The sequence below is a fragment of the Acipenser ruthenus genome, chromosome 25 (genome assembly GCF_902713425.1).
Source record: "Acipenser ruthenus chromosome 25, fAciRut3.2 maternal haplotype, whole genome shotgun sequence".
In the NCBI taxonomy this organism is placed as follows: Eukaryota; Metazoa; Chordata; class Actinopteri; order Acipenseriformes; family Acipenseridae; genus Acipenser; species Acipenser ruthenus.
In genome coordinates, this window is record NC_081213.1 from 124,024 (window position 1) to 150,053 (window position 26,030).

A 26,030-nucleotide genomic window follows, 5' to 3' on the forward strand; every position below is an offset into this window, starting at 1 on the left:
AAAACAATGCTCTGTAAAATACAGCAGGGCTCGTATTTTAAACACAAAAAAAATATTTAATAGGACTACTAGAAATGGGACATATACTAAATCACTCTATAGCGTTGTGTCAAAATGTCAGTGTATTCCATCTTGAGTCTGTCTTTTCTGTATCGTCCGCAGTGACACTGAAACGTGTAAAACACCGTCACTGCCACAGCAAATGAAATGTTAACTTATATCGCAGACACGGGCTCACTGCCCCCTCTGGTGGACTTTAGCACATACTACAGCACAGAGACCCGGCAGCGCAGACAAGCAGCCAGTGAGGCACACTGCCCCCTCCCGTGGATATTTGCGGATACTACAGCCAGAGTGAGAGCTTGATATAACACATAATTACGTTTACAGCTGTTATCATCAGTATTATTAGTAGTATTAGTATTATTAGTAGTATTCATTTCAATTACTAATATGTTTTATTTTAATCGCGATTTTTGTGATTTATAAAAAGTTAATAAATAGACTGTATCCGACGACGGTCATTTAAACTGCAAAAAGCACATTGCCCGTCTGTGGATATTGCTAGGTAATTCAGGCAAGCTGATATCTCCCTCCAGTGGATAATGCCAGGTACTGCAAGCAAGCTTACTGTTCCCATCTAGTGGATACTGCCAGGTAGTGCCGACATGCTCACTGTCTCCCTCTGGTGGATGCTGTAGGTACTGCAGGCGAACTCACTGTCTCCCTCTGGTGGATGCTGCCAGGTACTGCAGGCGAACTCACTGTCTCCCTCCAGTGGATACTGCCAGGTAGTGCCGACATGCTCACTGTTTCCCTCTGGTGGATGCTGCCAGGTACTGCAAGAGAACACACTGCCCCCCCCTCTGGTGGATGCTGCAAGCTACTGCAAGCAAGCTCACTGTCTCCATCTAGTGGATGCTGCCAGGTACTGCAGGCGAACTCAATTCAATTCAATTCAAAGTGCTTTATTGGCATGACTTATTTTCCACAGTGTTGCCAAAGCAAATACATACATATTATGAACAGATGCATCTATATACAAACAAGGAACAATGGTAACAAAATAATAATAAATAAAATAGAAGATAAATAATAATAATACAGAAATTGAAATATTGAAATAATGATATTGAAACTATTAAATTGTGCCGTCACTGCGTGCCCCTCAGGTTGTGGCAGGTGGCTACATATTTGGCAGCCAGTGGAGCTGTGTGTCCCTCCCCTAGGAGGACAGCAAGTTTCTCTGAGTCTGCCATTTGTCTGAAAAGAGGATATTTTTCTTGTATTTTAATGAAGAATGATTCTCTGATATGGCTGTATTTTATACAGTGTAGGAGAAAGTGCATCTCAGTTTCCACCTCTCCTGTCTCGCAGTGACCACAGAGCCGATCTTCTCTGGGCAGCCAGGTCTGCCTGTGTCTGCCTGTCTCTATGGCCAGGCTGTGGTCACTGAGCCTGTACTTGGTCAGGATCTGTCTCTGCTTCGTATCTCTGACAGTGGAGAGATACTCTGCTAGGCTGTAGTTTCTTTTTAGGGCCCGATAGCAATCAAGTTTATTTTGGGATTTTATTTCTGTGTCCCAGTGTTCCAGATAGGAGTTTTTGGTTTGTTTTATAATTTGGTTTACTCTGATTGGGGGCTGGTAAGCAGTGCTGACCTGAAGCTGGTTGGAGTTAGTATTGGAGGGGGTCAGTGTGATGAGCTTCAAAGCCAGCTGGCATAGGGGACTCTTTTCAGGGCTGAGCTCTTGGGTCTGGAGGGCCTTGTACTGGAGTGAGTCAGGTTCACTTTTTTCAAGGTGCAACCAGAATTTGAGTGCTCTTTTCTTTATATTAATAAGAGCTGGATATCGGCCTAATTCTGCCCTGCATGCGTGGTTTGGTGTATTTCTTTGCACCTGCAGTGTATTCTTGTATAGTTCAGCATGCAGGGTCTGGCAGCATCCACTAGAGGGAAACAGTGAGCTTGCCTGCAGTACCTGGCAGCATCCACTAGAGAGAGCAGTGTGTTCTCTTGCAGTACCTGCAGCATCCACTAGAGGGAAACAGTGTATTTTCTAGCAGTACCTGCAGCATCCACTGGATGGAGACAGTGAGCTTGCCTGCAGTACCTGCAGCATCCACTGGATGGAGACAGTGAGCTTGCCTGCAGTACCTGGCAGCATCCACCAGAGGGAGACAGTGAGCATGTCGGCACTACCTGGCAGCATCCACTAGAGAGAGCAGTGTGTTCTCTTGCAGTACCTGGCAGCATCCACCAGAGGGAAACAGTGAGCTTGCTTGCAGTACCTGGCAGCATCCACTAGAGAGAGAGACAGTGAGCTTGCTTGCAGTATCTGGCAGCATCCACTAGAGGGAAACAGTGAGCTTGCCTGCAGTACCTGGCAGCATCCACTAGAGAGAGACAGTGAGCTTGCTTGCAATACCTGGCAGCATCCAATAGAGGGAGACAGTGAGCTTGCCTGCTGTACCTGGCAGCATCCACTAGAGGGAGACAGTGGGCTTGCCTGCAGTACCTGCAGCATCCACCAGAGGGAAACAGTGAGCTTGCCTGCAGTACCTGGCAGCATCCACTAGAGGGAGACAGTGAGCTTGCCTGCAGTACCGGCAGCATCCACCAGAGGGAAACAGTGAGCTTGCCTGCAGTACCTGGCAGCATCCACTAGAGGGAGACAGTGAGCTTGCTTGCAGTACCTGCAGCATCCACCAGAGGGAGACAGTGAGCTTGCCTGCAGTACCTGGCAGCATCCACTAGAGGGAGACAGTGAGCTTGCCTGCAGTACCTGGCAGCATCCACTAGAGGGAAACAGTGAGCTTGCTTGCAGTACCTGGCAGCATCCACCAGAGGGAGACAGTGAGCTTGCCTGCAGTACCTGGCAGCATCCACTGGATGGGGACAGTGAGCTTGCCTGCAGTACCTGGCAGCATCCACTAGAGGGAGCAGTGTTTTTTCTTGCAGTACCTGGCAGCATCCACAAGAGGGAGACAGAGGGCTTGCCTGCAGTACTGGCAGTATCCACAAGAGGGAGACAGAGGGCTTGCCTGCAGTACTGGCAGTATCCACTGGAACTCGCTTTCTGTAAAGTGTGTGTTCTGTTCTCTGTTAATTGTGTACTATGCAGGCTACAGTAAAAAAAAAAAAAAAAAAGAAAATGTGTTAAAATAATGTTACTATTTATTATTTCCACACTGTTCAATAATATCAATGCAGCAGCCTGGTTTAGTTTGCTATTATCACACTGTTCAATAATATCAATGCAGCAGCATGGTTTAGTTTGCTATTATCACACTGTTCAATAATATCAATGCAGCAGCATGGTTTAGTTTGCTATTATCACACTGTTCAATAATATCAATGCAGCAGCCTGGTTTAGTTTGCTATTATCACACTGTTCAATAATATCAATGCAGCAGCATGGTTTAGTTTGCTATTATCACACTGTTCAATAATATCAATGCAGCAGCATGGTTTAGTTTGCTATTATCACACTGTTCAATAATATCAATGCAGCAGCATGGTTTAGTTTGCTATTATCACACTGTTCAATAATATCAATGCAGCAGCATGGTTTAGTTTGCTATTATCACACTGTTCAATAATATCAATGCAGCAGCCTGGTTTAGTTTGCTATTATCACACTGTTCAATAATATCAATGCAGCAGCCTGGTTTAGTTTGCTATTATCACACTGTTCAATAATATCAATGCAGCAGCATGGTTTAGTTTGCTATTATCACACTGTTCAATAATATCAATGCAGCAGCATGGTTTAGTTTGCTATTATCACACTGTTCAATAATATCAATGCAGCAGCATGGTTTAGTTTGCTATTATCACACTGTTCAATAATATCAATGCAGCAGCATGGTTTAGTTTGCTATTATCACACTGTTCAATAATATCAATGCAGCAGCATGGTTTAGTTTGCTATTATCACACTGTTCAATAATATCAATGCAGCAGCCTGGTTTAGTTTGCTATTATCACACTGTTCAATAATATCAATGCAGCAGCATGGTTTAGTTTGCTATTATCACACTGTACAATAATATCAATGCAGCAGCATGGTTTAGTTTGCTATTATCACACTGTTCAATAATATCAATGCAGCAGCCTGGTTTAGTTTGCTATTATCACACTGTTCAATAATATCAATGCAGCAGCATGGTTTAGTTTGCTATTATCACACTGTTCAATAATATCAATGCAGCAGCATGGTTTAGTTTGCTATTATCACACTGTTCAATAATATCAATGCAGCAGCATGGTTTAGTTTGCTATTATCACACTGTTCAATAATATCAATGCAGCAGCCTGGTTTAGTTTGCTATTTCCACACATTTGATTTTACAAACAGCTCTACTGTAGATGTATTAAGTGATGTGTTTTCTGTAAATGTTGTTTAGCGGAGGGGTCCACAGGGAGGCAGTGTGTATTTGCTGTGCAGGAGAGCCAACCTGGTCTTACGCGCGCTGTCCAATCCAGTCGTACGGGCTTGCGTTTGGTGGCGTTTTGATTGGTTTACAGCTCCGAGGAGGACGGCAGCACCAATGGAATGATGAATTCTGGCAAAAACTACACGGAAGGCGGGATCTAAATAAAGAATGACAAGTGTCTCTTCCAATAGTGTTGTAGTGTTTCCAGTGAAGGGCGGGAGCTGGCTGTGTTTGACAGACGGTGGGCGGGATCGCTCGGCCCGCCAAAGATTGAAATTTCATTCAGTCCGCTGCGGTGGCGGGAGAGACAGTAGCGGCAGCTTTTTCAGAAAATAGAAATATTGTTTTTCGTGTGAGTGTAATATATGTTTACATGAAATTCACACGAGGCTGGAGCGATTAGACGCGGTCGTGGAAGTTCGCGTAGCTGCTAGTTAATAATAATAATGAGTCTCGTCCTCTCCGAGCAGGTAATTACAAGTTAATATTCAATACCTAAACATTGCGTTCGTGTGTTTGACTGTAGAGACGCTGAGGTTTGCATTTTAAATAGATCGTTTTTTTTCTGTAAACGGAGTTGCTCTGCAGACGGGCTGCGCTAGCGAGTTGCGAGTTGCGAGTTGATTCCCGTTTCGTGGGTATGCGGGTTATTTGAAACGTGATTTCAGAGGCAGCTCTGCACCGTGTGCTGCGAGGCTGTCTTCACGGGGCGGCCATGTCGCTTCGTTTTGCTCACGCTTGCGCGCCCGTTCGTGTTTTTGTTTTTCTGAATAAGGGAAACCCTTTCATTATGTCGGACTCGAGAGACGGGCTCGCAGGGTTTCTGTCCGGCTCCACCTCGGCGTGTGTAAATGCCGCGGGCTGTGAGGTTGTTGTGTCCGGGGCAGCTCGCTGAGTGCTCGGCGTGTCTCCCAGCCTGCCGGCTTCAAATCAGAGGTCTGCTTCACAAAGCGCTGCCGGCTTCAGTAGAAATCCACGGGTGAATGTGGATTCGCAGAATGCTACCCGGAGCCGCTTTGTGAAACTCGCCCCTGCTTTCAGAGAAGCAGAGTATCCGCGCTTTGTTATTTGTTTGGGAGACGCCTTTATCCAAGACGACGTGCAAGCGTCACAGGCAGCACAAGGTTACCATGCAAAACACTCTTTAAATACAGTGTCGTTTACACCAGGTGCAAATATGAATACTGCGATACAGCGCGATAAGATGCAACAAGCGAGGATGAAAACTGTTTATATCTGCAATCACATGACAGGAGCACGGCGGGGAAGCTGAACCGCTTCCTGACGTCATCATGGCGCGGAATGAAGCGGGTTCTGAGCGGGGATCTGCAATCTCTCATGCAGCTGTTATGAAAGATTCAGACATTTGGGGGTGTGGCCGGGTGCGGGAGCAGTGTAAGGACGTGTTAGGTGGGTTTGAGGGGTGCGGGAGCAGTGTAAGGAGGTGTTCTGTGTGTTTGAGGGGTGCGGGAGCAGTGTAAGGAGGTGTTGGGTGTGTTTGAGGGGTGCGGGAGCAGTGTAAGGACGTGTTGGGTGGGTTTGAGGGGTGCGGGAGCAGTGTAAGGAGGTGTTCTGTGTGTTTGAGGAGTGCGGGAGCAGTGTAAGGAGGTGTTGGGTGTGTTTGAGGAGTGCGGGAGCAGTGTAAGGAGGTGTTCTGTGTGTTTGAGGGGTGCGGGAGCAGTGTAAGGAGGTGTTCTGTGTGTTTGAGGAGTGCGGGAGCAGTGTGAGGAGGTGTTGGGTGTGTTTGAGGGGTGCGGGAGCAGTGTGAGGAGGTGTTCTGTGTGTTTGAGGAGTGCGGGAGCAGTGTAAGGAGGTGTTCTGTGTGTTTGAGGGGTGCGGGAGCAGTGTAAGGAGGTATTCTGTGTGTTTGAGGGGTGCGGGAGCAGTGTAAGGAGGTGTTGGGTGGGTTTGAGGGGTGCGGGAGCAGTGTAAGGAGGTGTTGGGTGGGTTTGAGGGGTGCGGGAGCAGTGTAAGGAGGTGTTGGGTGGGTTTGAGGGGTGCGGGAGCAGTGTAAGGAGGTGTTGGGTGTGTTTGAGGAGTGCGGGAGCAGTGTGAGGAGGTGTTCTGTGGGTTTGAGGGGTGCGGGAGCAGTGTGAGGAGGTGTTCTGTGTGTTTGAGGGGTGCGGGAGCAGTGTGAGGAGGTGTTGGGTGGGTTTGAGGGGTGCGGGAGCAGTGTAAGGAGGTGTTCTGTGGGTTTGAGGGGTGCGGGAGCAGTGTGAGGAGGTGTTCTGTGTGTTTGAGGGGTGCGGGAGCAGTGTGAGGAGGTGTTGGGTGGGTTTGAGGGGTGCGGGAGCAGTGTAAGGAGGTGTTGGGTGGGTTTGAGGGGTGCGGGAGCAGAGTAAGGAGGTATTCTGTGTGTTTGAGGGGTGCGGGAGCAGTGTAAGGAGGTGTTGGGTGGGTTTGAGGGGTGCGGGAGCAGTGTAAGGAGGTGTTCTGTGTGTTTGAGGAGTGCGGGAGCAGTGTGAGGAGGTGTTCTGTGTGTTTGAGGGGTGCGGGAGCAGTGTAAGGAGGTGTTGGGTGGGTTTGAGGGGTGCGGGAGCAGTGTGAGGAGGTGTTCTGTGGGTTTGAGGGGTGCGGGAGCAGTGTAAGGAGGTGTTGGGTGGGTTTGAGGGGTGCGGGAGCAGTGTAAGGAGGTGTTGGGTGGGTTTGAGGGGTGCGGGAGCAGTGTGAGGAGGTGTTCTGTGGGTTTGAGGGGTGCAGGAGCAGTGTAAGGAGGTGTTGGGTGGGTTTGAGGGGTGCGGGAGCAGTGTAAGGAGGTGTTCGGTGGGTTTGAGGGGTGCGGGAGCAGTGTAAGGAGGTGTTGGGTGGGTTTGAGGGGTGCGGGAGCAGTGTAAGGAGGTGTTGGGTGGGTTTGAGGGGTGCGGGAGCAGTGTGAGGAGGTGTTCTGTGGGTTTGAGGGGTGCGGGAGCAGTGTAAGGAGGTGTTCTGTGGGTTTGAGGGGTGCGGGAGCAGTGTAAGGAGGTGTTGGGTGGGTTTGAGGGGTGCGGGAGCAGTGTAAGGAGGTATTCTGTGTGTTTGAGGGGTGCGGGAGCAGTGTGAGGAGGTGTTGGGTGGGTTTGAGGGGTGCGGGAGCGGTGTAAGGAGGTGTTGTGTGTGTTTGAGGGGTGCGGGAGCAGTGTAAGGAGGTGTTGGGTGGGTTTGAGGGGTGCGGGAGCAGTGTAAGGAGGTGTTGGGTGTGTTTGAGGGGTGCGGGAGCAGTGTAAGGAGGTGTTCGGTGGGTTTGAGGGGTGCGGGAGCAGTGTGAGGAGGTGTTCTGTGGGTTTGAGGGGTGCGGGAGCAGTGTGAGGAGGTGTTCTGTGGGTTTGAGGGGTGCGGGAGCAGTGTGAGGAGGTGTTCTGTGTGTTTGAGGGGTGCGGGAGCAGTGTAAGGAGGTGTTCTGTGGGTTTGAGGGGTGCGGGAGCAGTGTGAGGAGGTGTTCTGTGGGTTTGAGGGGTGCGGGAGCAGTGTGAGGAGGTGTTCTGTGGGTTTGAGGGGTGCGGGAGCAGTGTGAGGAGGTGTTCTGTGGGTTTGAGGGGTGCGGGAGCAGTGTAAGGAGGTGTTGGGTGGGTTTGAGGGGTGCGGGAGCAGTGTAAGGAGGTATTCTGTGTGTTTTGAGGGGTGCGGGAGCAGTGTAAGGAGGTGTTGGGTGGGTTTGAGGGGTGCGGGAGCAGTGTAAGGAGGTGTTCTGTGTGTTTGAGGAGTGCGGGAGCAGTGTAAGGAGGTGTTGGGTGTGTTTGAGGGGTGCGGGAGCAGTGTAAGGAGGTGTTCTGTGTGTTTGAGGAGTGCGGGAGCAGTGTAAGGAGGTGTTGGGTGGGTTTGAGGAGTGCGGGAGCAGTGTAAGGAGGTATTCTGTGTGTTTTGAGGGGTGCGGGAGCAGTGTAAGGAGGTATTCTGTGTGTTTGAGGGGTGCGGGAGCAGTGTAAGGAGGTGTTGGGTGGGTTTGAGGGGTGCGGGAGCAGTGTAAGGAGGTGTTGGGTGGGTTTGAGGGGTGCGGGAGCAGTGTAAGGAGGTGTTCTGTGGGTTTGAGGGGTGCGGGAGCAGTGTAAGGAGGTGTTCTGTGGGTTTGAGGGGTGCGGGAGCAGTGTAAGGAGGTGTTGGGTGGGTTTGAGGGGTGCGGGAGCAGTGTAAGGAGGTATTCTGTGTGTTTTGAAGGGTGCGGGAGCAGTGTAAGGAGGTATTCTGTGTGTTTTGAGGGGTGCGGGAGCAGTGTAAGGAGGTATTCTGTGTGTATTGCAGTGTTCAGCAGTGCAGGAGGAGGGTACAGTCTCTCACACTGCTGTCGAGGAGAGCGGTTCGGACAGCGGGATGGGGTCCCCGATCCACCCAGAGGGGGGCGCTGTGCTGCCTGAGAACACAGAGAGCGGAGGAGGTCAGTATGGGCGACGGGACGGGGGGCGATGACATTTTAAACAGCACCGATCATGGAGTCGCAGATCATGGTGAGTGACGCTGTCCTTCGCTTTCAGATTCGGAGGACGAGATTCTGGTGAACAGGAAGTCACGCTGCAGGAAGGCCCTGAGAGACAGTGAGGGGGAGGAAGAGGCAGAGCCAGCTAACATCCTCGTCCTATCAGAGTCCAGCGAGGAGGAGGAGCAGGGGCTGAAGAGGAAGACAGGAGGCAGGATCAGCAGGGCTGCTCTGGACAGTGAGGACAGCGAAACAGAGACAGGACAGGGGGATGGACAGGACAGCCCGGCAGCTTTGACCCCCCAGAGAGAGAGTCCACTGAAGAGACAGAAGCAGCACTACAGACTGACAGAGGAGAGAGGGAAGGAGCGATCCCGACGAAGGAAAGAGAAGGATGAGAAGAGGCTGAAGAAGAAAGTAAACCAGCAGGATGAAGAGGTGAGGCGTGTAACTACTGGGAACAAACCAGTGCTGCTTACTGGAGAGAGGGGGGGCAGGCAGGCTGGCTCTGGAGAGAGGGGGGGCAGGCAGGCTGGCTCTGGAGAGAGGGGGGGCAGGCAGGCTTGCTTGCTTAGAGACAATGAAAAAGCCTTGTAGTCGGAGCGTCTATCATTCAGTTTAAGATTCTCTCTCTCTCTCTCTCTCTCCTTCCATCTCCAGGTGTCCTCTGCACCCCCCACCTTGAGTGACAGCGGCTGTCTCCTTGGCGACAGCGACCTGTTTGACACAGGACTGGGAGAGGAGGAAGAGGAGGAAGAGTCTTTGGATGCGATCAGAGCTGCTGTGAGACACAAAGTAAAAAAACACCAGGTGAGAGCCAGCCAGCCCCAGCAGCACAGTGCACAGCACAGCCAGGCAGCCCCAGCACAGAGCACAGCACAGCACAGAGCACAGCCAGGCAGCCACAGCCAGGCAGCCCCAGCACAGAGCACAGCACAACCAGGCAGCCCCAGCACAGAGCACCGCACAGCCAGGCAGCCCCAGCACAGAGCACCGCACAGCCAGGCAGCCCCAGCACAGAGCACCGCACAGCCAGGCAGCCCCAGCACAGAGCACCGCACAGCCAGGCAGCCCCAGCACAGAGCACCGCACAGCCAGGCAGCCCCAGCACAGAGCACAGCACAGCCAGGCAGCCCCAGCACAGAGCACAGCACAGCCAGGCAGCCCCAGCACAGAGCACAGCACAGCCAGGCAGCCCCAGCACAGAGCACAGCACAGCCAGGCAGCCCCAGCACAGAGCACAGCACAGCCAGGCAGCCCCAGCACAGAGCACAGCACAGCCAGGCAGCCCCAGCACAGAGCACAGCACAGCCAGGCAGCCCCAGCCCAGAGCACAGAGCACAGCCAGGCAGCCCCAGCACAGCACAGCCAGGCAGCCCCAGCACAGCACAGCCAGGCAGCCCCAGCACAGAGCACAGCACAGCCAGGCAGCCCCAGCACAGAGCACAGCACAGCCAGGCAGCCCCAGCACAGAGCACAGCACAGCCAGGCAGCCCCAGCACAGAGCACAGCACAGCCAGGCAGCCCCAGCACAGCCAGCCTGCAGTGATACAGCAGTGAACACACACACCATGCTGGTGCAGCTTTCTGTTAGTGAAGCCCTGATTTTTCCAGATACCTCTGCAGGGATAGAAATAAGACTCCCATTGCACAGCAGTTTGGTCCATTCCTGGTTTCACTGAGTTTAATGAGACACACCTGAGCTTGTTCTCTGTACACACTGATGCTGATCGAGCTGGTAGTAAACCCTGGACTGGGTGAAGCTGCTGTGCAGGAGGAGTCTCATTCCCATCCCTGCTGTGTTCTCTGAACAGCCCCTTTGTGCTCGTCTGCCCTGCTGTCCTTGCTCTGTTCATATCTGTATTTAATGACGTTCTCCATGCTTCTACCCCCAGGAGAGGCCGATGACACCAGAGCTGGAAGAGGAGGAGGAGGAGGAGGAAGAGCGTGAAGAGCGTGAGGGTGATGAAGAGGAGGGGGGCGAAGGGATAAAAAAGAAGAGGAAGGTGAGAGACCTCAAACCAAGCTCCATATCTATCTGCACCTCTATATACAGGATCGAGCTCTATATACAGGATCTATATGTCTCCAGCGTGCGTCTCCTTCGTGTCCTGTCTCTGTTGGGCTGGTTGTGTCTCCAGCGTGCGTCTCGTTCATGTCCTGTCTCTGTTGGGCTGGTTGTGTCTCCAGCGTGCGTCTCGTTCATGTCCTGTCTCTGTTGGGCTGGTTGTGTCTCCAGCGTGCGTCTCGTTCATGTCCTGTCTCTGTTGGGCTGGTTGTGTCTCCAGCGTGCGTCTCGTTCATGTCCTGTCTCTGTTGGGCTGGTTGTGTCTCCAGCGTGCGTCTCGTTCATGTCCTGTCTCTGTTGGGCTGGTGGTGTCTCCAGCGTGCGTCTCGTTCATGTCCTGTCTCTGTTGGGCTGGTTGTGTCTCCAGCGTGCGTCTCGTTCATGTCCTGTCTCTGTTGGGCTGGTTGTGTCTCCAGCGTGCGTCTCGTTCATGTCCTGTCTCTGTTGGGCTGGTTGTGTCTCCAGCGTGCGTCTCGTTCATGTCCTGTCTCTGTTGGGTCCCTCTCTGTTAGGAGCGGAAGGCGGCCCGCGCCAGCAAGGAGGCGATGAAGCAGCTTCACAGCGAGAGCCAGAGACTCGTGAGGGGTAAGAAGCTCCGGGACTCGCCTTCAACTGAACCACCCCTTCTCTCTCTCTCTCCAGAGAATTTATCTTGTGTTCTGGTTTTGTTTCAGATTCCTCTCTGGGGCTCCCCTACCACCTGCCGCAGCCCAAAACCATCCACGACTTCTTCAAGAAGCGCCCGCGACCAGCCTGCCAGGGGAGTGCCATGGCACTGCTCAAGTAAGAGAAACACACAGACAGCATGGCACTGCTCTAGTGAGAGACACACACACACACACAGACTGCATGGCACTGCTCAAGTGAGAGAGACACACACACACAGACAGCATGGCACTGCTCTAGTGAGACACACACACACACAGACAGCATGGCACTGCTCTAGTGAGAGACACACACACACACACACAGACATCATGGCACTGCTCTAGTGAGACACACACACAGACAGCATGGCACTGCTCAAGTGAGAGAGAGACACACACACACAGACAGCATGGCACTGCTCTAGTGAGAGACACACACACACACAGACAGCATGGCACTGCTCTAGTGAGAGACACACACACACACAGACAGCATGGCACTGCTCTAGTGAGAGACACACACACAGACAGCATGGCACTGCTCTAGTGAGACACACACACAGACAGCGTGGCACTGCTCTAGTGAGACACACAGACAGCGTGGCACTGCTCTAGTGAGACACACAGACAGCGTGGCACTGCTCTAGTGAGACACACAGACAGCATGGCACTGCTCTAGTGAGAGACACACACAGACAGCATGGCACTGCTCTAGTGAGAGACACACACAGACAGCATGGCACTGCTCTAGTGAGAGACACACACAGACAGCATGGCACTGTTTTTTACTTGGAGTTTGATACGACACACCTGAGCTTGTTACCTATCTCTGTCTCTCAGGTCTTCAAAATACCAGCTGTGTATCTCTGAGGAGAGTCTGGACCCGGCACAGAACCTGAACCAGAACCCGAGTGAGACCCAAGACCTGCCCGCTGATCCTGAGCAGGCTGTCCCCGTGGAAACGGAGCTGGAGTCTGAGGCGGCCTCCTCCGAGCTCCCCGCTGCCTCTGAGGCAGTGCCTGGACCGGGGGAGGTGGAGTTGGGAGGCTGCAGTGCGGCAGTAGAGACTGAGACTGCTCCCTCAAACCCGCAGCCCTCCGAATCACCTCTCCGCCTCCCTCCCAGCAAACCCTGCAGGAGCAGCAGGCTGGAAAAGCTGAGGAAGCTGGGCCTCGACCCGCCTCCGCAGCCCAGGCTATGTGCCGACGAGGGGGCCTTCGTCAACCTGGACCCCCCTGCCGTCAACACAGGTACCCCATGGAGTGATGCGAGGGTTTGGAATGGGGTACGAGCCTCTGTGTGAGAGACCTGGGTGTAATGGCTGGTTAGTGTGTGTGTGTGTGTGTGTGTGTGTGTGTGAGAGAGAGAGAGAGAGAGAGACCTGGGTGTAATGCACTGTCTCCTCTGCAGAGCTGGAGGCTCTGAAGCTGCGGTTCCTGAAGCACAGCCAGCCCCCAGCGAAGCCTCGCGGGTCGCGCACGCTCCAGCTCAGCGTGGTGCGTAAGGAGGCCTGCGCCGATGGGAAGCAGGAGCTCCGAGCCGACACCGTGTCCGTGACCCTGTCCGGAGAGCCGGCGGAGGAGCCAGGCTGCACCAAACCAGGTAACTGACCGACTGAGCGTCCACACCCCTGAGGAGCCACTCAGAAACGCTGCTCTGAGAGGGAGAGGAGTGAGGCTGCACTCGGAGAAGCCATCGCGAGAGACCCTGTTGCTACAGTGATAGACTGTGTGTGTGAGGGGGTGAGGGGGGATGTTTGAATATGTAATTAATAAATTGCCCTGTATTAAACATTTAAGAAATTCTAGTTTTAAATGTTCTGGGTTGGGGAAATCCCTGAGCCTGTCTGTCTGTCTGTCTGTCTGACTCTGTCTCTGTCTGTCTGTCTCCCTGACTCTGTCTCTGTCTGTCTGTCTGTCTCCCTGACTCTCTGTCTGTCTGTCTGTCTGTCTGTCTCCCTCCCTGTCTGTCTGTGTTGCAGGGGAGAAGCTGGTCCTATTGAAGTCCAAGCTGCAGCAGGCGATGGCTCAGCGCAGGCAGGAGGAGAGGCAGAAACGAGCTGCCCTGTACAGGCTGGACAATGAGGACTGCCTGGAGGAGGAGGAGGAAGAGGAGGAGATGACAGACGAGTCTGAGGGAGAGGAAGAGGTAAGGGTGACTGTCTGGCTCTGAATTCACTGGGATGCTCTGCTGCCCGGTCCTCATTCCCTCTGAGATCTCGTGAATACGTGACCCCTTCTGGTGCACAGCCGTTTCACCCGGTCCACGTTTTACTACAAGCTTGATCAGCCGCAGTGTGTTGACAGGTAACAAGCTGAGCCGTGTCGTACTAAACGTCTAGTGAAAACGAGGAATGGATCGAACTGGGAGTGGTTTTGTTTCCGTCCCTGTGTGCACATTGACTTGAATGAAGTTGCTTTTTGTTTGTCCAGGGTGTTGACTTCCTTCTGGGAGAGGGGGGTGAAGAGGAGAGAGGGGGGAGCTCCAATCTGGGAGGTCCTGGCAGTGCCGACCCTCACCTCTCCGAGGGGACCCTCATGCTCTTCAGCAGGTCCTGCTCACAGACCGGGTGAGAATGGGGCGGGGCGGAGCGGACACAGTATTGGGGAGAGGCGGGGGGGGGCGAGGAGGGGCGATGGAAGAGGGGGGTGAGGGGGGGCTGATGAGGTTCAGGGGCTGCAGCTGTATTCATGTTTTGTTTTTGCTGCAGTGACCAGGGAGGGGATGGAGTGAGGAGAGCCCTGCAGACCGGCCTCGATGGAGACAGCAAGCTGGGTGAGAGCTGGTCTCGCTGCTGCATCCTGCTTAGAAAATATAATGCACCCCAATATTGATGCGCTACAGCCATCTGAAATGTCTTTGTATCAGATGAGAAGGATCACCATGTTACTCTAGTCCTCTCTGCTCCCAGTTCTGTACTCTGCTCCGCTTGGCTCTGTCTCACTGCGTCACTTTGCTGGTTTCAGAGGAAGACGATTCTTCTCTCCCGTCTCTGCCCAAAGAGAACAGCCACAACAGCAGCTTCGAGCTCCTGGGCTCCATGATCCCGTCCTACCAGCCCTTCAGCAAGCAGGGGGGGAGAGGGGTGGGAGCGGCCGGGTTTCGCTCCCCGTCTCCTGGATTCTTCAAACCCAGCTTCCTGAGCTCCGCCTCCAAGGTGAGTGAGTGTCTGGAAGCACGTGACATCGCTGTCAATGTTTTAGCCGTGTCATTACTGAACTCATTATCCATTTTTTATTTCACACGTGTCACGGTCACCGGCGTGTGGTATCCCTCCCTATTCGTCTTCATATCCACTCTCACACTCCTTTTCTTTTCACTCGGAGAAGCTGTCCCCTCTACCCCTAGCACTCCTCTCCTTCCCTGCATCTCTGTCTCTGTCAGAGCCTGCTGTCCCAGTGGAGGACTCCCAGGACCTCTCAAACCCCACACAGTCACTCACTCCCTCTCCCTCCCTCCCTCTCTCTTAGAGCTCAGGGAAGCTGTCGGAGCCCGCTCTCCCAGTGGAGGACTCCCAGGACCTCTCAAACCCCACACAGTCACTCACTCCCTCTCCCTCCCTCTCTCTTAGAGCTCAGGGAAGCTGTCGGAGCCCGCTCTCCCAGTGGAGGACTCCCAGGACCTCTCAAACCCCACACAGTCACTCCCTCTCTCTCCCTCCCTCTCTCAGAGCTCAGAGAAGCTGTCGGAGCCCGCTCTCCCAGTGGAGGACTCCCAGGACCTCTCAAACCCCACACAGTCACTCCCTCTCTCTCCCTCCCTCTCTCAGAGCTCAGAGAAGCTGTCGGAGCCCGCTCTCCCAGTGGAGGACTCCCAGGACCTCTCAAACCCCACACAGTCACTCCCTCTCTCTCCCTCCCTCTCTGAGCTCAGAGAAGCTGTCGGAGCCCGCTCTCACAGGGGAGGACTCCCAGGACCTCTCAAACCCCACACCGTCACTCACTCCCTCTCCCTCCCTCCCTCTCTCAGAGCTCAGAGAAGCTGTCGGAGCCCTCTCTCCCAGTGGAGGACTCCCAGGACCTCTACACGGCCTCTCCTGAGCCCAAGGCCTGCCAGCTGGGAGCCGAGGAGTCTCGGTTCCGCTTCTCCCTGGAAGAGGAGACTCAGAGCCGGCTGCTGGATGCAGACGGCTTCCTCAACGTGGGGTCCCGGGGCTCCAGCCAGTACCAGCCCTCCAAGAGGCAGCTGATCCTGGGCAGTCTGGACGAGAACGCCATGGATGGGAACATGGGGGAGCTCGTGGGGCTCTGCTCCGGGACGTTCCAGACTCAGAACCTCAAGGATTCTGACTGTACCACCCAGGACAGTAACATGGGGGGGCTCGTGGGGCTCTGCTCCGGGGCGTTCCAGACTCAGAACCTCAAGGATTCTGACTGTACCACCCAGGACAGTAACATGGGGGAGCTCGTGGGGCTCTGCTCCGGGACGTTCCAGACTCAGAACCTCAAGGATTCTGACGGTACCACCCAGGACAGTAACATGGGGGGGCTCGTGGGGCTCTGCTCCGGGGCGTTCCAGCCCCCGGAGAGCTGCGGTGGGGAGGACAGCACTGAGACGAACATGGAGGAGCTGCTGGGATTGTGTTCGGGGAAATTTGCTGCGGCAGGTAAATCTTGTCGGGGAATTTGTTAATTTAATTTCAAAGCTTTCTCTTCCTGTTCGTTCTGCTGTGATCATTGTGACTGCATTCATTTGAAATGGCGTTAGTAGCTCTGTCTTAATCACTGATGAGCGCTCTTGTATTTCCTGTCTGTAGAGGGATCCTCCCCCGCCTCCCTCAAACTGAACCCCTCACAGGGAGCACAGCAGACGGGCTGGAGCGGAGTGAAGGGAGCCGCAGCCCTGAGCACACGGAGGTAATCGCACTGCAGCGTTCAGCACAGGGAGGTCCGTGCAGGCAGGGTTCGACACGGGGGGGGTTCGACGCGGGGGGGTTCGGCGCGGGGAGGTCCGCGCGGGCGGGGTTCGGCACGGGGAGGTAGGGTTTGGTATTTACAGGCAGCATTAGGTAAATCAGACCCTGCGTGGGCTAATTAGATGTCGGAGTGACTGGCCGTCTGTTTGTTTCAGGGATGAAGAGCTGCAGGAGGAAGAGGAGGACTGTGAGTTCCAGCTGATGACTGACGTGGGGAGCTTCTCCAGTGAAGAGGTGAGGCAGAGCGAGCAAACCTGTCTGCTCTCTGCACGGCAGTGCGCTGTCTGCTCTCTGCACGGCAGTGCGCTGTCTGCTCTCTGCACGCAGTGCGGTGTCTGCTCTCTGCACGGCAGTGCGGTGTCTGCTCTCTGCACGGCAGTGCGCTGTCTGCTCTCTGCACGGCAGTGCGCTGTCTGCTCTCTGCACGGCAGTGCGCTGTCTGCTCTCTGCACGGCAGTGCGCTGTCTGCTGTCTGCACGCAGTGCGCTGTCTGCTCTCTGCACGCAGTGCGCTGTCTGCTGTCTGCTCCCTGCACTGTCTGTTTGTGTGAGATGCCTCTGTGAAGTATCGACAGTGTGCTTGTATGTACCTGGTCTGCACAGCAGTTTCTCCCATTCCAGGTTTTAATAATCTGAGCTTGATCAGCCACAGTGTGTAGGTAAGTCACTGGGTGTGCCTTATTAAACTCAGTTAAAAACCAGAAACGGCTCAAACTGCTTTGCAATGGGACTTTTCTTTCCATCCTTGTATAATGCTGGTCTCTGCTGTGTTCAGGAGGATGGTGCGAGTGAGGGAGAGGGAGGTGAAGATGGAGAGGAGGACTGCAGCGAGGATGAGGAGGAGGCGATGGCCCGAGCCCGACCGCCTGGGTTCAAGAGGAAGATGTGAGTAGAGCAGCTGGATATTTAAATACATTTCAAAATTGTGTTCTGAATTAAATCAACACGCCAGATGTAGTAAAGGGGGGCACGTAATCTGAAACGAGTTGAGCTCAGTGGTCATGTCTCTCTCTCTCTCTCTCTCTCTCTCTCTCTCTCTCTCTCTCTCGGGCAGGCGGATGGCTGACTTCCTGGAGGAGGAGGCGGAGCTGTCTGGCAGCGAGCTGGGCAGCGAGGATGAGGAGGGGGGAGCCGAGTGGAACGAGTATGAGGAAGACGAGATTCAGGAGGAGCTGCCGTCGGACGAGGAGCTGCAGGACCAGGTCAACAAAATCCACATGTGAGAGACGAGCCAACACTGCACTGTATCTGCACACTGAGAGAGGCTGACCCTCCCCGCGTTGAGAGGCTGCCCCAACCGGACAGCTTGAGTCTCCTCAAGCTCTTGATGACCTGTCGAGTTAACCCTTCCTCCTCCTCTCCCAGGAAGCAGCTGCTGGACGATGACAAGCGGGCGCTGCGTCTCTACCAGGAGTGCTACCTGGCTGACGGGGACCTGCACTCCGAGGGGCCAGGGAGGGCCCGCCAGTTCAGATGGAAGAACATTGGTAATGAAGCCCTGAGTGTGTGAGAGACCAAAATGAGATACTGAGATACTGCACAACCCCCCAGGAGAGAAGCACTGACTCTGTGTGCTGTCTCTCTGTGTGTGTCTGTCTCTGTGTGTGGTGTGTCTCTGTGTGCTGTCTCTCTGTGTGTCTCTGTCTCTGTGTGTGGTGTGTCTCTGTGTGCTGTCTCTCTGTGTGTCTCTGTCTCTGTGTGGTGTGTCTGTGTGTGCTGTCTCTGTGTGTCTCTGTCTCTGTGTGTGGTGTGTCTGTGAGTGCTGTCTCTCTGTGTGTCTGTCTCCAGGTTTGTTTTGGCTGCAGGTGTCTGGTTAACCCTTTCCTCCCCTGCTTTGCAGACGAGGCCTCTCAGATGGATCTGTTCCACGGAGACTCGGAGGAGGAGGGAGAGGAGCAGCTGGACGAGGCGGAGGTGCAGTGGAGGAGGCAGAGGCACGAGAGGGAGCAGTGGCTGAGAGAGCAGGTGAGGAGAGGAGAGGGGAGGAGAGGGGCTGGGGGTGTCTGTCTGGTGGTCTGTTTCTGCCTTTTGAGTCTAACCCTTCTTTCCCATCTCCCAGCAGTCCCAGAGCACAGGAGGCGAGGCAGTGACCGTGGAGGAGGAGGAGCAGGAGGAGATCGGAGAGGACAGTCAGTTCATGAAACTGGCCAAGAAATTTGCCGCCCGGGCCCTACAGAAGAAAGGTAAGGCGACACGCACACCAACAGAAGTCGATCCGGAGCAGCAACCCCCTCGCTGTGTCTGCCAGGACCCAGAGGGGCTCGCTGCAGCTCTCCTGCGTGGGCTCTGACCCCCGCGGGGCTCGCTGCAGCTCTCCTGCGTGGGCTCTGACCCCCGAGGGGCTCGCTGCAGCTCTCTTGCGTGGGTGCATAATTGACATAAGTCTCCTCTCAGCCCAGCTGTACACCTGTGATGTAACCCCATTTCTCTCCCTGGTGTTCCCAGAATCCCCAGTGGTGCCGGTGAAGGAGAGGAAGATTCTGACCCGAAACCCGTTTGAGAAGCCCGCTCCGTTAGCTCAGGTTGGTACACTGTGCATGCGCGCAGTGACACTGCACTGCACCCAGCCCTGCCTCTGGGAATACCTACAATGCACTATAGTGTTAAAATGATCATTTGAAATCTAGCTGCATGAACAGTTCCTATTAGTAACCCTACAGACCCGCAGGTGAGACTAACAGATGCAATCTCTCTCTCTCTCTCTCTCTCTCTCTCTCTCTCTCTCTCTCTCTCTCTCTCTCTGCAGGTGAAGACTGGCTCTCTGCTGAGCCGCTCAAAGGAGCTGATGCAGACGTTGTCGTCTCTCTCTGAGCTGAACCCCAGCGGGCCACGCAGCGCTCGGAACTTCGTGTTCCACACAGTGTCCCCCGAGAAGGGCTCCGAGCCCCCCAGCCCGTCCCAGACACAGGTACGAGACCAGGGGGGAGGAACGAATCCGAGAGCTTTTTACAAATCTTACAAAGGAGCTGAGAGTTAACCCTGAGAATTAGTGAGTTTACGACGCGCAGCGCAGAAGCCAGGACCCGAGGGCACAGCTAGAAATACTAGAATGTTTTGGCTGCTGTAAGTTGTGTTGCATGGACTGTTCTGACCGTGGCCACAAGGTGGAGCCCTAGACCCACTTTCTCTGGTCTGTTCTGCTGCTCCCTCAATGCCTGGTTCAGCTTGTAATGAACGCTGCTTTTCATATTGACAGGATCACTTTCATTGATGTTTCTGGAGTGTCGTCCTGCAGTCGTGTGTTTAACATGTTAATCCAGCTCTGTTCCGTCTCATCTCTCCCAGGCAATGAGGAGACGCCCGGCCGCCGTCATCGCCCCCGCAGCAAAGCGTCCCAGGAAAGAGGCAGAGGGGCCCCAGAGGAGCATCTTCCGCTTCCTGGAGAGCTGAGGGGCCCCGGGGTCAAGCTGCCGTGGGCAGGACCTCTTCAGTTGGGTCTCTCCAGGATTCAAGTCCCCCACAGTAAACCTGTAATACCTCTGTTTCTCATTGACCCTCCACTATCCCAGCATCCCCAGCAGGACGCTCGAGCCCTCTTGAGGATCTCTGTGGCAGATCCTTAACTGATCCTGCTCAGTCTTCATGCATACTTTTTATAATGTATGTCTCTGTGTCTGTCTTCATGAATTGTGTTTCTTAAATGTACATAAACCACGTTGAAAGTTTGAAACTCTATACAGCAAGATTTTTCTTTGTAAATTGTAATAACTGTTTTGTATTGACAGATTGCCGGTTGTGTTCAATGCAGTGTTGTTGTTGTTGTTGTTGTTGTTGTTGTTGTTGTAGTAATTCTTATTAAAGAGATTCTTATTGGTTCTGTGCCCCCCCCCTCGTGTGTTTGTGAAATATCGCCCTCCTTCCTCTGCAGTCCTGCAGGTTAGCCAGCTCTGAGCAGCCCGTGCCTGCGTTCGTCCTGAAAGCATGTTCAGCCCCTCGGTGCTCCGCTGGCTCCAAGCAGCTTATTGATCTCAAACTATCAAGTCTGATTGATTCTAAAGGATCTCAATGATTCAAAGCTCCTACAGGCAACCCTTCCACAGCCTCCCCTGTGTTTTGAAGAGGCTCCTCTCTCGTGTGTGTGTGTGTGGGCAGGGTCCCACACTGATCACGCACACTTTGCTCTGCCCTGAGTGTGAGTTTGTGGGCAGGGTCCCACACTGATCTCTCACACACACACACACACTCTCTTCTCAGTGCAGTGATAACAAGCCCTCCCTCTGTGCTGTGTGAGTGAGCAGACAGGGTTCAGTGTTTATGAAGACTCACTCCCTTCACCCCCCCCCCCTCGATCTTCACTGTGACTCGAGGGCCTCCTCTCTCTCAACGCACAGAGACTGCTGTTGCTATGGTGACCGGGCTCATGTGATGTCTCCTGAGAGACAGAGGTTTCTGTCGTTGACGCCCAGAGGGTTATTAAAAATAACACCCTCAAGTGACCATAGAGAGACACGGGGCTCGTTATTCACTGTGCTGCAGGCAGGGCCAGCACAGGTACAGAGAGACCTCAATACTTCATACAGTATATACCTCAGAAGACCAGAAAATAACAACAGAAAGAATTCACCACTGTCCATCCAAAGTGATATGCAATCTATATATGCCTATACATTATATATATACACACACACACACACGACTGAGTGTAACACAGAATGCAGAGCGATGCACAGGCCAGTGAGGTGAGCACCTCCCCCCTTCTCTCTCCCCTTCACCTCCCCCTTCTCTCTCCCCTTCACCTCCCCCCTTCTCTCTCCCCTTCACCTCCCCCCTTCTCTCTCCCCTTCACCTCCCTCCTTCTCTCCCCTTCTCTCTTCCCCTCCTCTTCTCTCTCCCCTCCCCCTAACTCTCTTCTCTTTCTCCTCTCCCTTTCTCTCTTCCCCTCCCCCCTAACCCTTCTCTCTTTCCCCTCTCTCTCATCCTTTCTTTCTCTCTGCCTGTGCTCTGGCTGTGAAGATGCAGTGTAGGTTTATTTTTTAATTCCTTGATGATAATTCATGTGATGCGTGTCCTGCAGTCACAGGGCTGTTTGATGTATTTTTGATGTAGAGTCGGGCCTGGGAGACACAATGACTGCTTCTTGTTTAGTGGGGGGTGAGTGATGGGGTGAGGGGAGAGGCTGGCATGGGACTGCGTGGGGATTGATTGCATCAATAAGCGCCTCTGTGTTTTCGATGCATGCCGCTAACACCACTGAGGCAGACCCCTGGGGGCAGAGCTCAGCGGAGGAAGGAGGTGAAGCCCTACCGTATTGAGCAGACAGAGACGCGGCCCGCGGACCTTCACTCAGCTGCTCTGCTGCTGGGGTCACCTGACCCAGGAAGTGAAGCAGCACCGGACTCTGGAAGGAGCAAGGCAGGCACAAGCAAACGGAGAACTTTCTTTAAGCCCGTGGTTTGTGTTGGTTTATTTACACACACTTGAACATGTGCACACTAGAGACCCACACAGTATTCGGAAGGCATTGAATGCATTCCGTTTGTTTTGGCATTTGTCAGTGTAGCGCTGCTGAGTGTTTCACAGCGATGGATGAATGATTGATAGCACACATCTTACCGCGCCCTAGGTAAGTAATCTCAGTGCGGGGGGGGGGAGCCCTTTAAACCAAGATCTCAACGTGTTCGAATGCGTGGCCACTTCGACAGCGCGTGTTACCCGCACAGCGGATCCGTGTGCGGCTGCGTGTGCGTCAGCGCGTCCCGAAGGGCAACCCGAGGCCAGGCTGCTCTTACATAATAAGGGGGCGCCCCGTGGTTTGATTTGAGGGGCACCATCACAATGATCTTTCTCTCTCGTTTGTTTTCCCTCTCTCGTCCTAATTACTGGATCGTCACTCCTGATGTGTATTTTCAAAGCAGTCGTTTCCTGAGGGGGGGGGGGGAGAGAGAGGGGGGGGCGCCGCCTCTATCCGATTCACAGCAACACGGAGCGCTTCGAGGTAAGCCATCCAGTTTGATTCTGCGAATTGTTTTTTTTACTGTTTGTATCGTTTTCGTTGGTAGATATGTACAGAGGCACAGCGGACGCTGAGGGGTCGTTTATTTGAATCACGTCAGTGTTGTCATAGCGCTGCTCCATGTGAAATCGCCCCGGTTTGATTCGTATAGAGTCCAGCCTGGTTATTTCTGTCATCTCGATGGAAGCCGCGTCCTGTTCTGTTTCTATTCGATACGGGCCGGCAGTGTGTGTATTTCTACACTCGGCTGGGTTTTCAAATCTGTCGCATGCATCCCCGATGCACCCGCAGGCAGACACGGACTCACGCAGGGCGGTCTTGTCGGTTTTGATCGCGGTATTTTATCATTGGCAAACCGCGGCGACAATAGCGTCACTGCGCTGTGATTCTAAACTCGTAGTTCAGCAAATGTCCTTCCTCTCCTTCTTCCTCCTCTTCTTCTTCCTCTCCTTCTTCCTCCTCTTCTTCCTCTCCTTCTTCTTCTTCTTCCTCTTCTTTTTCTTCCTCTTCTTCCTCTCCTTCTTCTTCTTCTTCTTCCTCTTCTTTTTCTTCCTCTTCTTCTTCCTCTCCTTCTTCTTCTTCTTCCTCTTCTTCTGTAGTCCGCGCTGCCCGCCTCACTGTCGCTGTCCTTTCAGCACCAGCGCCCCGCTCTCGCTGACAGACGCGCAGGTACGTCACAGGTCACGCACGACACGGCGAGTAGAACATCAGCGCTGCGCTCCAGCTCCCTGCGCACCTGCACGTAGGAGTCCTTGTCTTCATTATTACAATACTATGCTGTCCACCGGCGTGTTTGCACAGACTGACAGAGCTTATAAGAGAAGTGTGAGCTGCCCTGAGCCAGGAGCACCTCAGTCCAAGAGGCTTCCTTCCAGCTGAGCCCCTGCTGCTGCTCCGCTGCCTCGGGGTGCTGGCACTGAAAGCTGAGCCCCCGCTCGCTGCGTTGGATTTGCAGGAAGCATTGTTTTGGGTGATTGTGATTTTACAGGACCCCCCACCCAGCTCCTGATTGTGCAGATCAGTGTACAGTCAGTTATATAAGTGGAGCCCGAGCCCTGCTGCTTATCTCACCCACACAGCCGGCGGCTCAGCCCCGCTCTCCTCACAGGATTTCCTGAGCGTGTCTCTGAAGGGCCTCCCTCCCTCCTCGCTGTTCTGCTGTGTGCAGAGGAGGTGGATTTGCAGCTAGGAGAGCTGCTGATTCCTCCTGGTTTAATGACTGGATTTCCATTTAGAAACATGATCTCTGCTACGGCTTTAGTGACCAAGGAAGGAAGTGCGACTAAATGTGAAACTCACTCAAACCCCGGTTTGTTTTTCCCCGTGCAGTCCCGGATATGTGTTTAAAATGCAGATGTAACCCGTGTGTTTCTTTCCACTCTGCACATGGGAGTCTGTGTAGCCGAGTGTGTGTGGGTTTGTTTCGTATTGCTGCGTCACTCTGAGCTACACTGTGCCCTTTGTTGACAGGAGACCTGAGCTGAGCTGAGCTGAGAGCGATGTTCGCCGTGCCGTCGCCAGCGGAGATGGACAGGGGGACCGTGTCCTCGCTGTGTCTCAGCAACCAGCCCGACAGGATGTGCATGCAGCAGGACAGCAACTTCAACTTCCTGGATGGTGAGGGAGGGGAGCCCAGCCTGCTTTCTCGCTGCTCCCCCTCCCCCCCGGACAGTAACGAGAACCTGAACCAGACCAGGACCAGGCAGAGCCACCCTCTCCTCCTCCGAGCCTCCCTGCTGAGAGCCAGCCTGCCCGCCGTGCCCGAGGCAGGGGAGGAGTGTGCCCGCATCCACCTAGAGGGAGCTGAGGAGGGGAGGAGCGAGAGAGGAGAGGAGGAGGAGGGGGAGGAGGAGAGCAGCACCGAGCTCAGCTCCAGCAGCTCCTCCTCGTCTCTCAGCATCGACAGCCCGGGAGGGGAGGGGGAGGGGGAGGGGGAGGGGGAGGAGCAGGGGGCGGGGCATGGTGGGGAGGTGGCCGGTAGCTGTATCTGGGGCAGGGTGTTCGGAGGGGCTCACAAGGCACAGCTCCCCAGCCCTGTGAGTGTGGAGCCGGGGCAGGGCAGGGGGGACTCGGAGCCGGACTGGGATCCCGCGGCGGAGCTGCCGGGCCTGCTGGGGGCGGTGCGGACCCTGCAGCAGGAGGAGCGCTTCAAGGCCCAGGAGAAGCAGCGGCACCAGGTCCAGCTCACCATGTACCGGCGCCTGGCGCTGATCCGCTGGCTGCGCAGCCTGCAGCAGAGCGTCTCCGAGCAGCAGGGCCGGCTGCAGCACAGCTACGACATCATCCTGCAGAACCGCAAGGAGCTACTCGCTGCTGCAGGCAGGGGGCGCCGGTGAGCAGCAGAGAGGGGGCCGGGGGGGGGGGGTTCCTGAGCGACTCGTTCAGCAGTCCTGTGAATATCATCTGTTCCTTCACCTGCCTCCACTAGAACCAGGACAGCCTAGCTTATTGTATCCTTCCAAAGAGCTGCACTCTGCAGACGCTGAACACATTATCAAACCCTAATGACATAACCCCAGAAAACCTGCTAGAGCCCAGAGCACTGTGCAGTCCCAGACCCTCCTCTGAGTGAGAGACAGAGAGGTACAGCATTGAAGGACCAGAACAGAGCCCAGAGCACTGTGCGGTCCCAGACCCTCCTCTGAGTGAGAGACAGAGAGGTACAGCATTGAAGGACCAGAACAGAGCCCAGAGCACTGTGCGGTCCCAGACCCTCCTCTGAGTGAGAGACAGAGAGGTGCAGCATTGAAGGACCAGAACAGAGCCCAGAGCACTGTGCGGTCCCAGACCCTCCTCTGAGTGAGAGACAGTCAGAGAGGTGCAGCATTGAAGGACCGGAACAGAGCCCGCTGTCAGTGCGAGACTGATGACATCACTGGAGCGTCCCGGGATATATCTGCCCTGTTCAGTACCTCTATCTGTAATAATATATATATATAGATATATAGGTATATAATATATATAATGGAAAGTCTATGAAAGAAAGCTATGTAAAATATTGTAACTCTTTTACTTTCAAGTGTTTTGTGTTGAGGCTTGTGTGCAGGTTGTGTAGCGCAGTCCTGTGTGTTTCCTTATCTGTGCCACTCAATAAACTGGGCTTGTTCAATCTGAGTCACATTTCAATGGGGGCGGGGGTCCGGGGAGGAAGGGGTTAAGGGATCCGGGGAGGAAGGGGTTAAGGGGTCCGGGGAGGAAGGGGTTAAGGAGTCTGGGGAGGAAGGGGTTAAGGGGTCCGGGGAGGAAGGGGTGAAGGGGTCCGGGGAGGAAGGGGTTAAGGAGTCTGGGGAGGAAGGGGTTAAGGGGTCCGGGGAGGAAGGGGTTAAGGGAAGATGCGACGAGCAGAGCAGCACACACTCACTATGTGAAGCGCGATGACAGGACCGCTGCAGAGCTCGCTTTCTCCACTAGGGGGCAGTGCTGCTGCAGCTTGGGACAGTTTAGCGGTTGGACACTAATCTGTGTGTGTGTGTTGGGGGGAGTTTACAGGAACCTCTCTCTCTCTCCCTCTCCCCTCCTCTCTCTCTATCTCTCTGCTGCACTAACTCGTTGTGACAGAGGAGGGCCGCGCAGCCTCCAGTCCACAATGTCCCTGACCGTGAGCAGCTTCTCAGCGCGGAA

General features: G+C 54.2%; 2 protein-coding genes across 4 annotated transcripts; both read left to right on the forward strand.

Annotated features, from left to right (window-relative positions):
• Positions 1 to 4,714: 4,714 nt before the first annotated feature.
• Positions 4,715 to 20,271, forward strand: LOC117413872 (claspin). 3 transcript variants are annotated; one of them, XM_058999855.1, is made up of 24 exons: positions 4,715 to 4,792; positions 8,656 to 8,788; positions 8,886 to 9,265; positions 9,488 to 9,637; positions 10,723 to 10,833; positions 11,408 to 11,480; positions 11,570 to 11,678; positions 12,383 to 12,792; positions 12,953 to 13,144; positions 13,524 to 13,690; positions 13,975 to 14,111; positions 14,253 to 14,317; positions 14,509 to 14,699; positions 15,512 to 16,148; positions 16,299 to 16,398; positions 16,613 to 16,691; positions 17,232 to 17,341; positions 17,511 to 17,675; positions 17,822 to 17,943; positions 18,297 to 18,421; positions 18,516 to 18,639; positions 18,902 to 18,978; positions 19,203 to 19,364; positions 19,742 to 20,271. In XM_058999855.1, the coding sequence occupies exons 2-24, from the start codon at positions 8,725 to 8,727 to the stop codon at positions 19,844 to 19,846; spliced, it is 3,855 nt and encodes a 1,284-aa protein (XP_058855838.1). In that variant the 5' UTR covers positions 4,715 to 4,792; positions 8,656 to 8,724; the 3' UTR covers positions 19,847 to 20,271. The 3 variants fall into 3 exon arrangements, with proteins under 3 accessions (XP_058855838.1, XP_058855836.1, XP_058855837.1); XM_058999853.1 differs by having other exon boundaries at positions 4,724 to 4,910; XM_058999854.1 differs by having other exon boundaries at positions 4,724 to 4,910; positions 18,519 to 18,639.
• Positions 20,272 to 22,326: 2,055 nt separating this feature from the next.
• Positions 22,327 to 24,745, forward strand: LOC131701609 (UPF0500 protein C1orf216-like). Its single transcript, XM_059000485.1, has 2 exons — positions 22,327 to 22,391; positions 23,880 to 24,745. Exon 2 carries the CDS (start codon positions 23,909 to 23,911, stop codon positions 24,743 to 24,745), a length of 837 nt encoding a protein of 278 aa, XP_058856468.1. The 5' UTR covers positions 22,327 to 22,391; positions 23,880 to 23,908.
• The last annotated feature ends 1,285 nt before the right edge of the window (positions 24,746 to 26,030 follow it).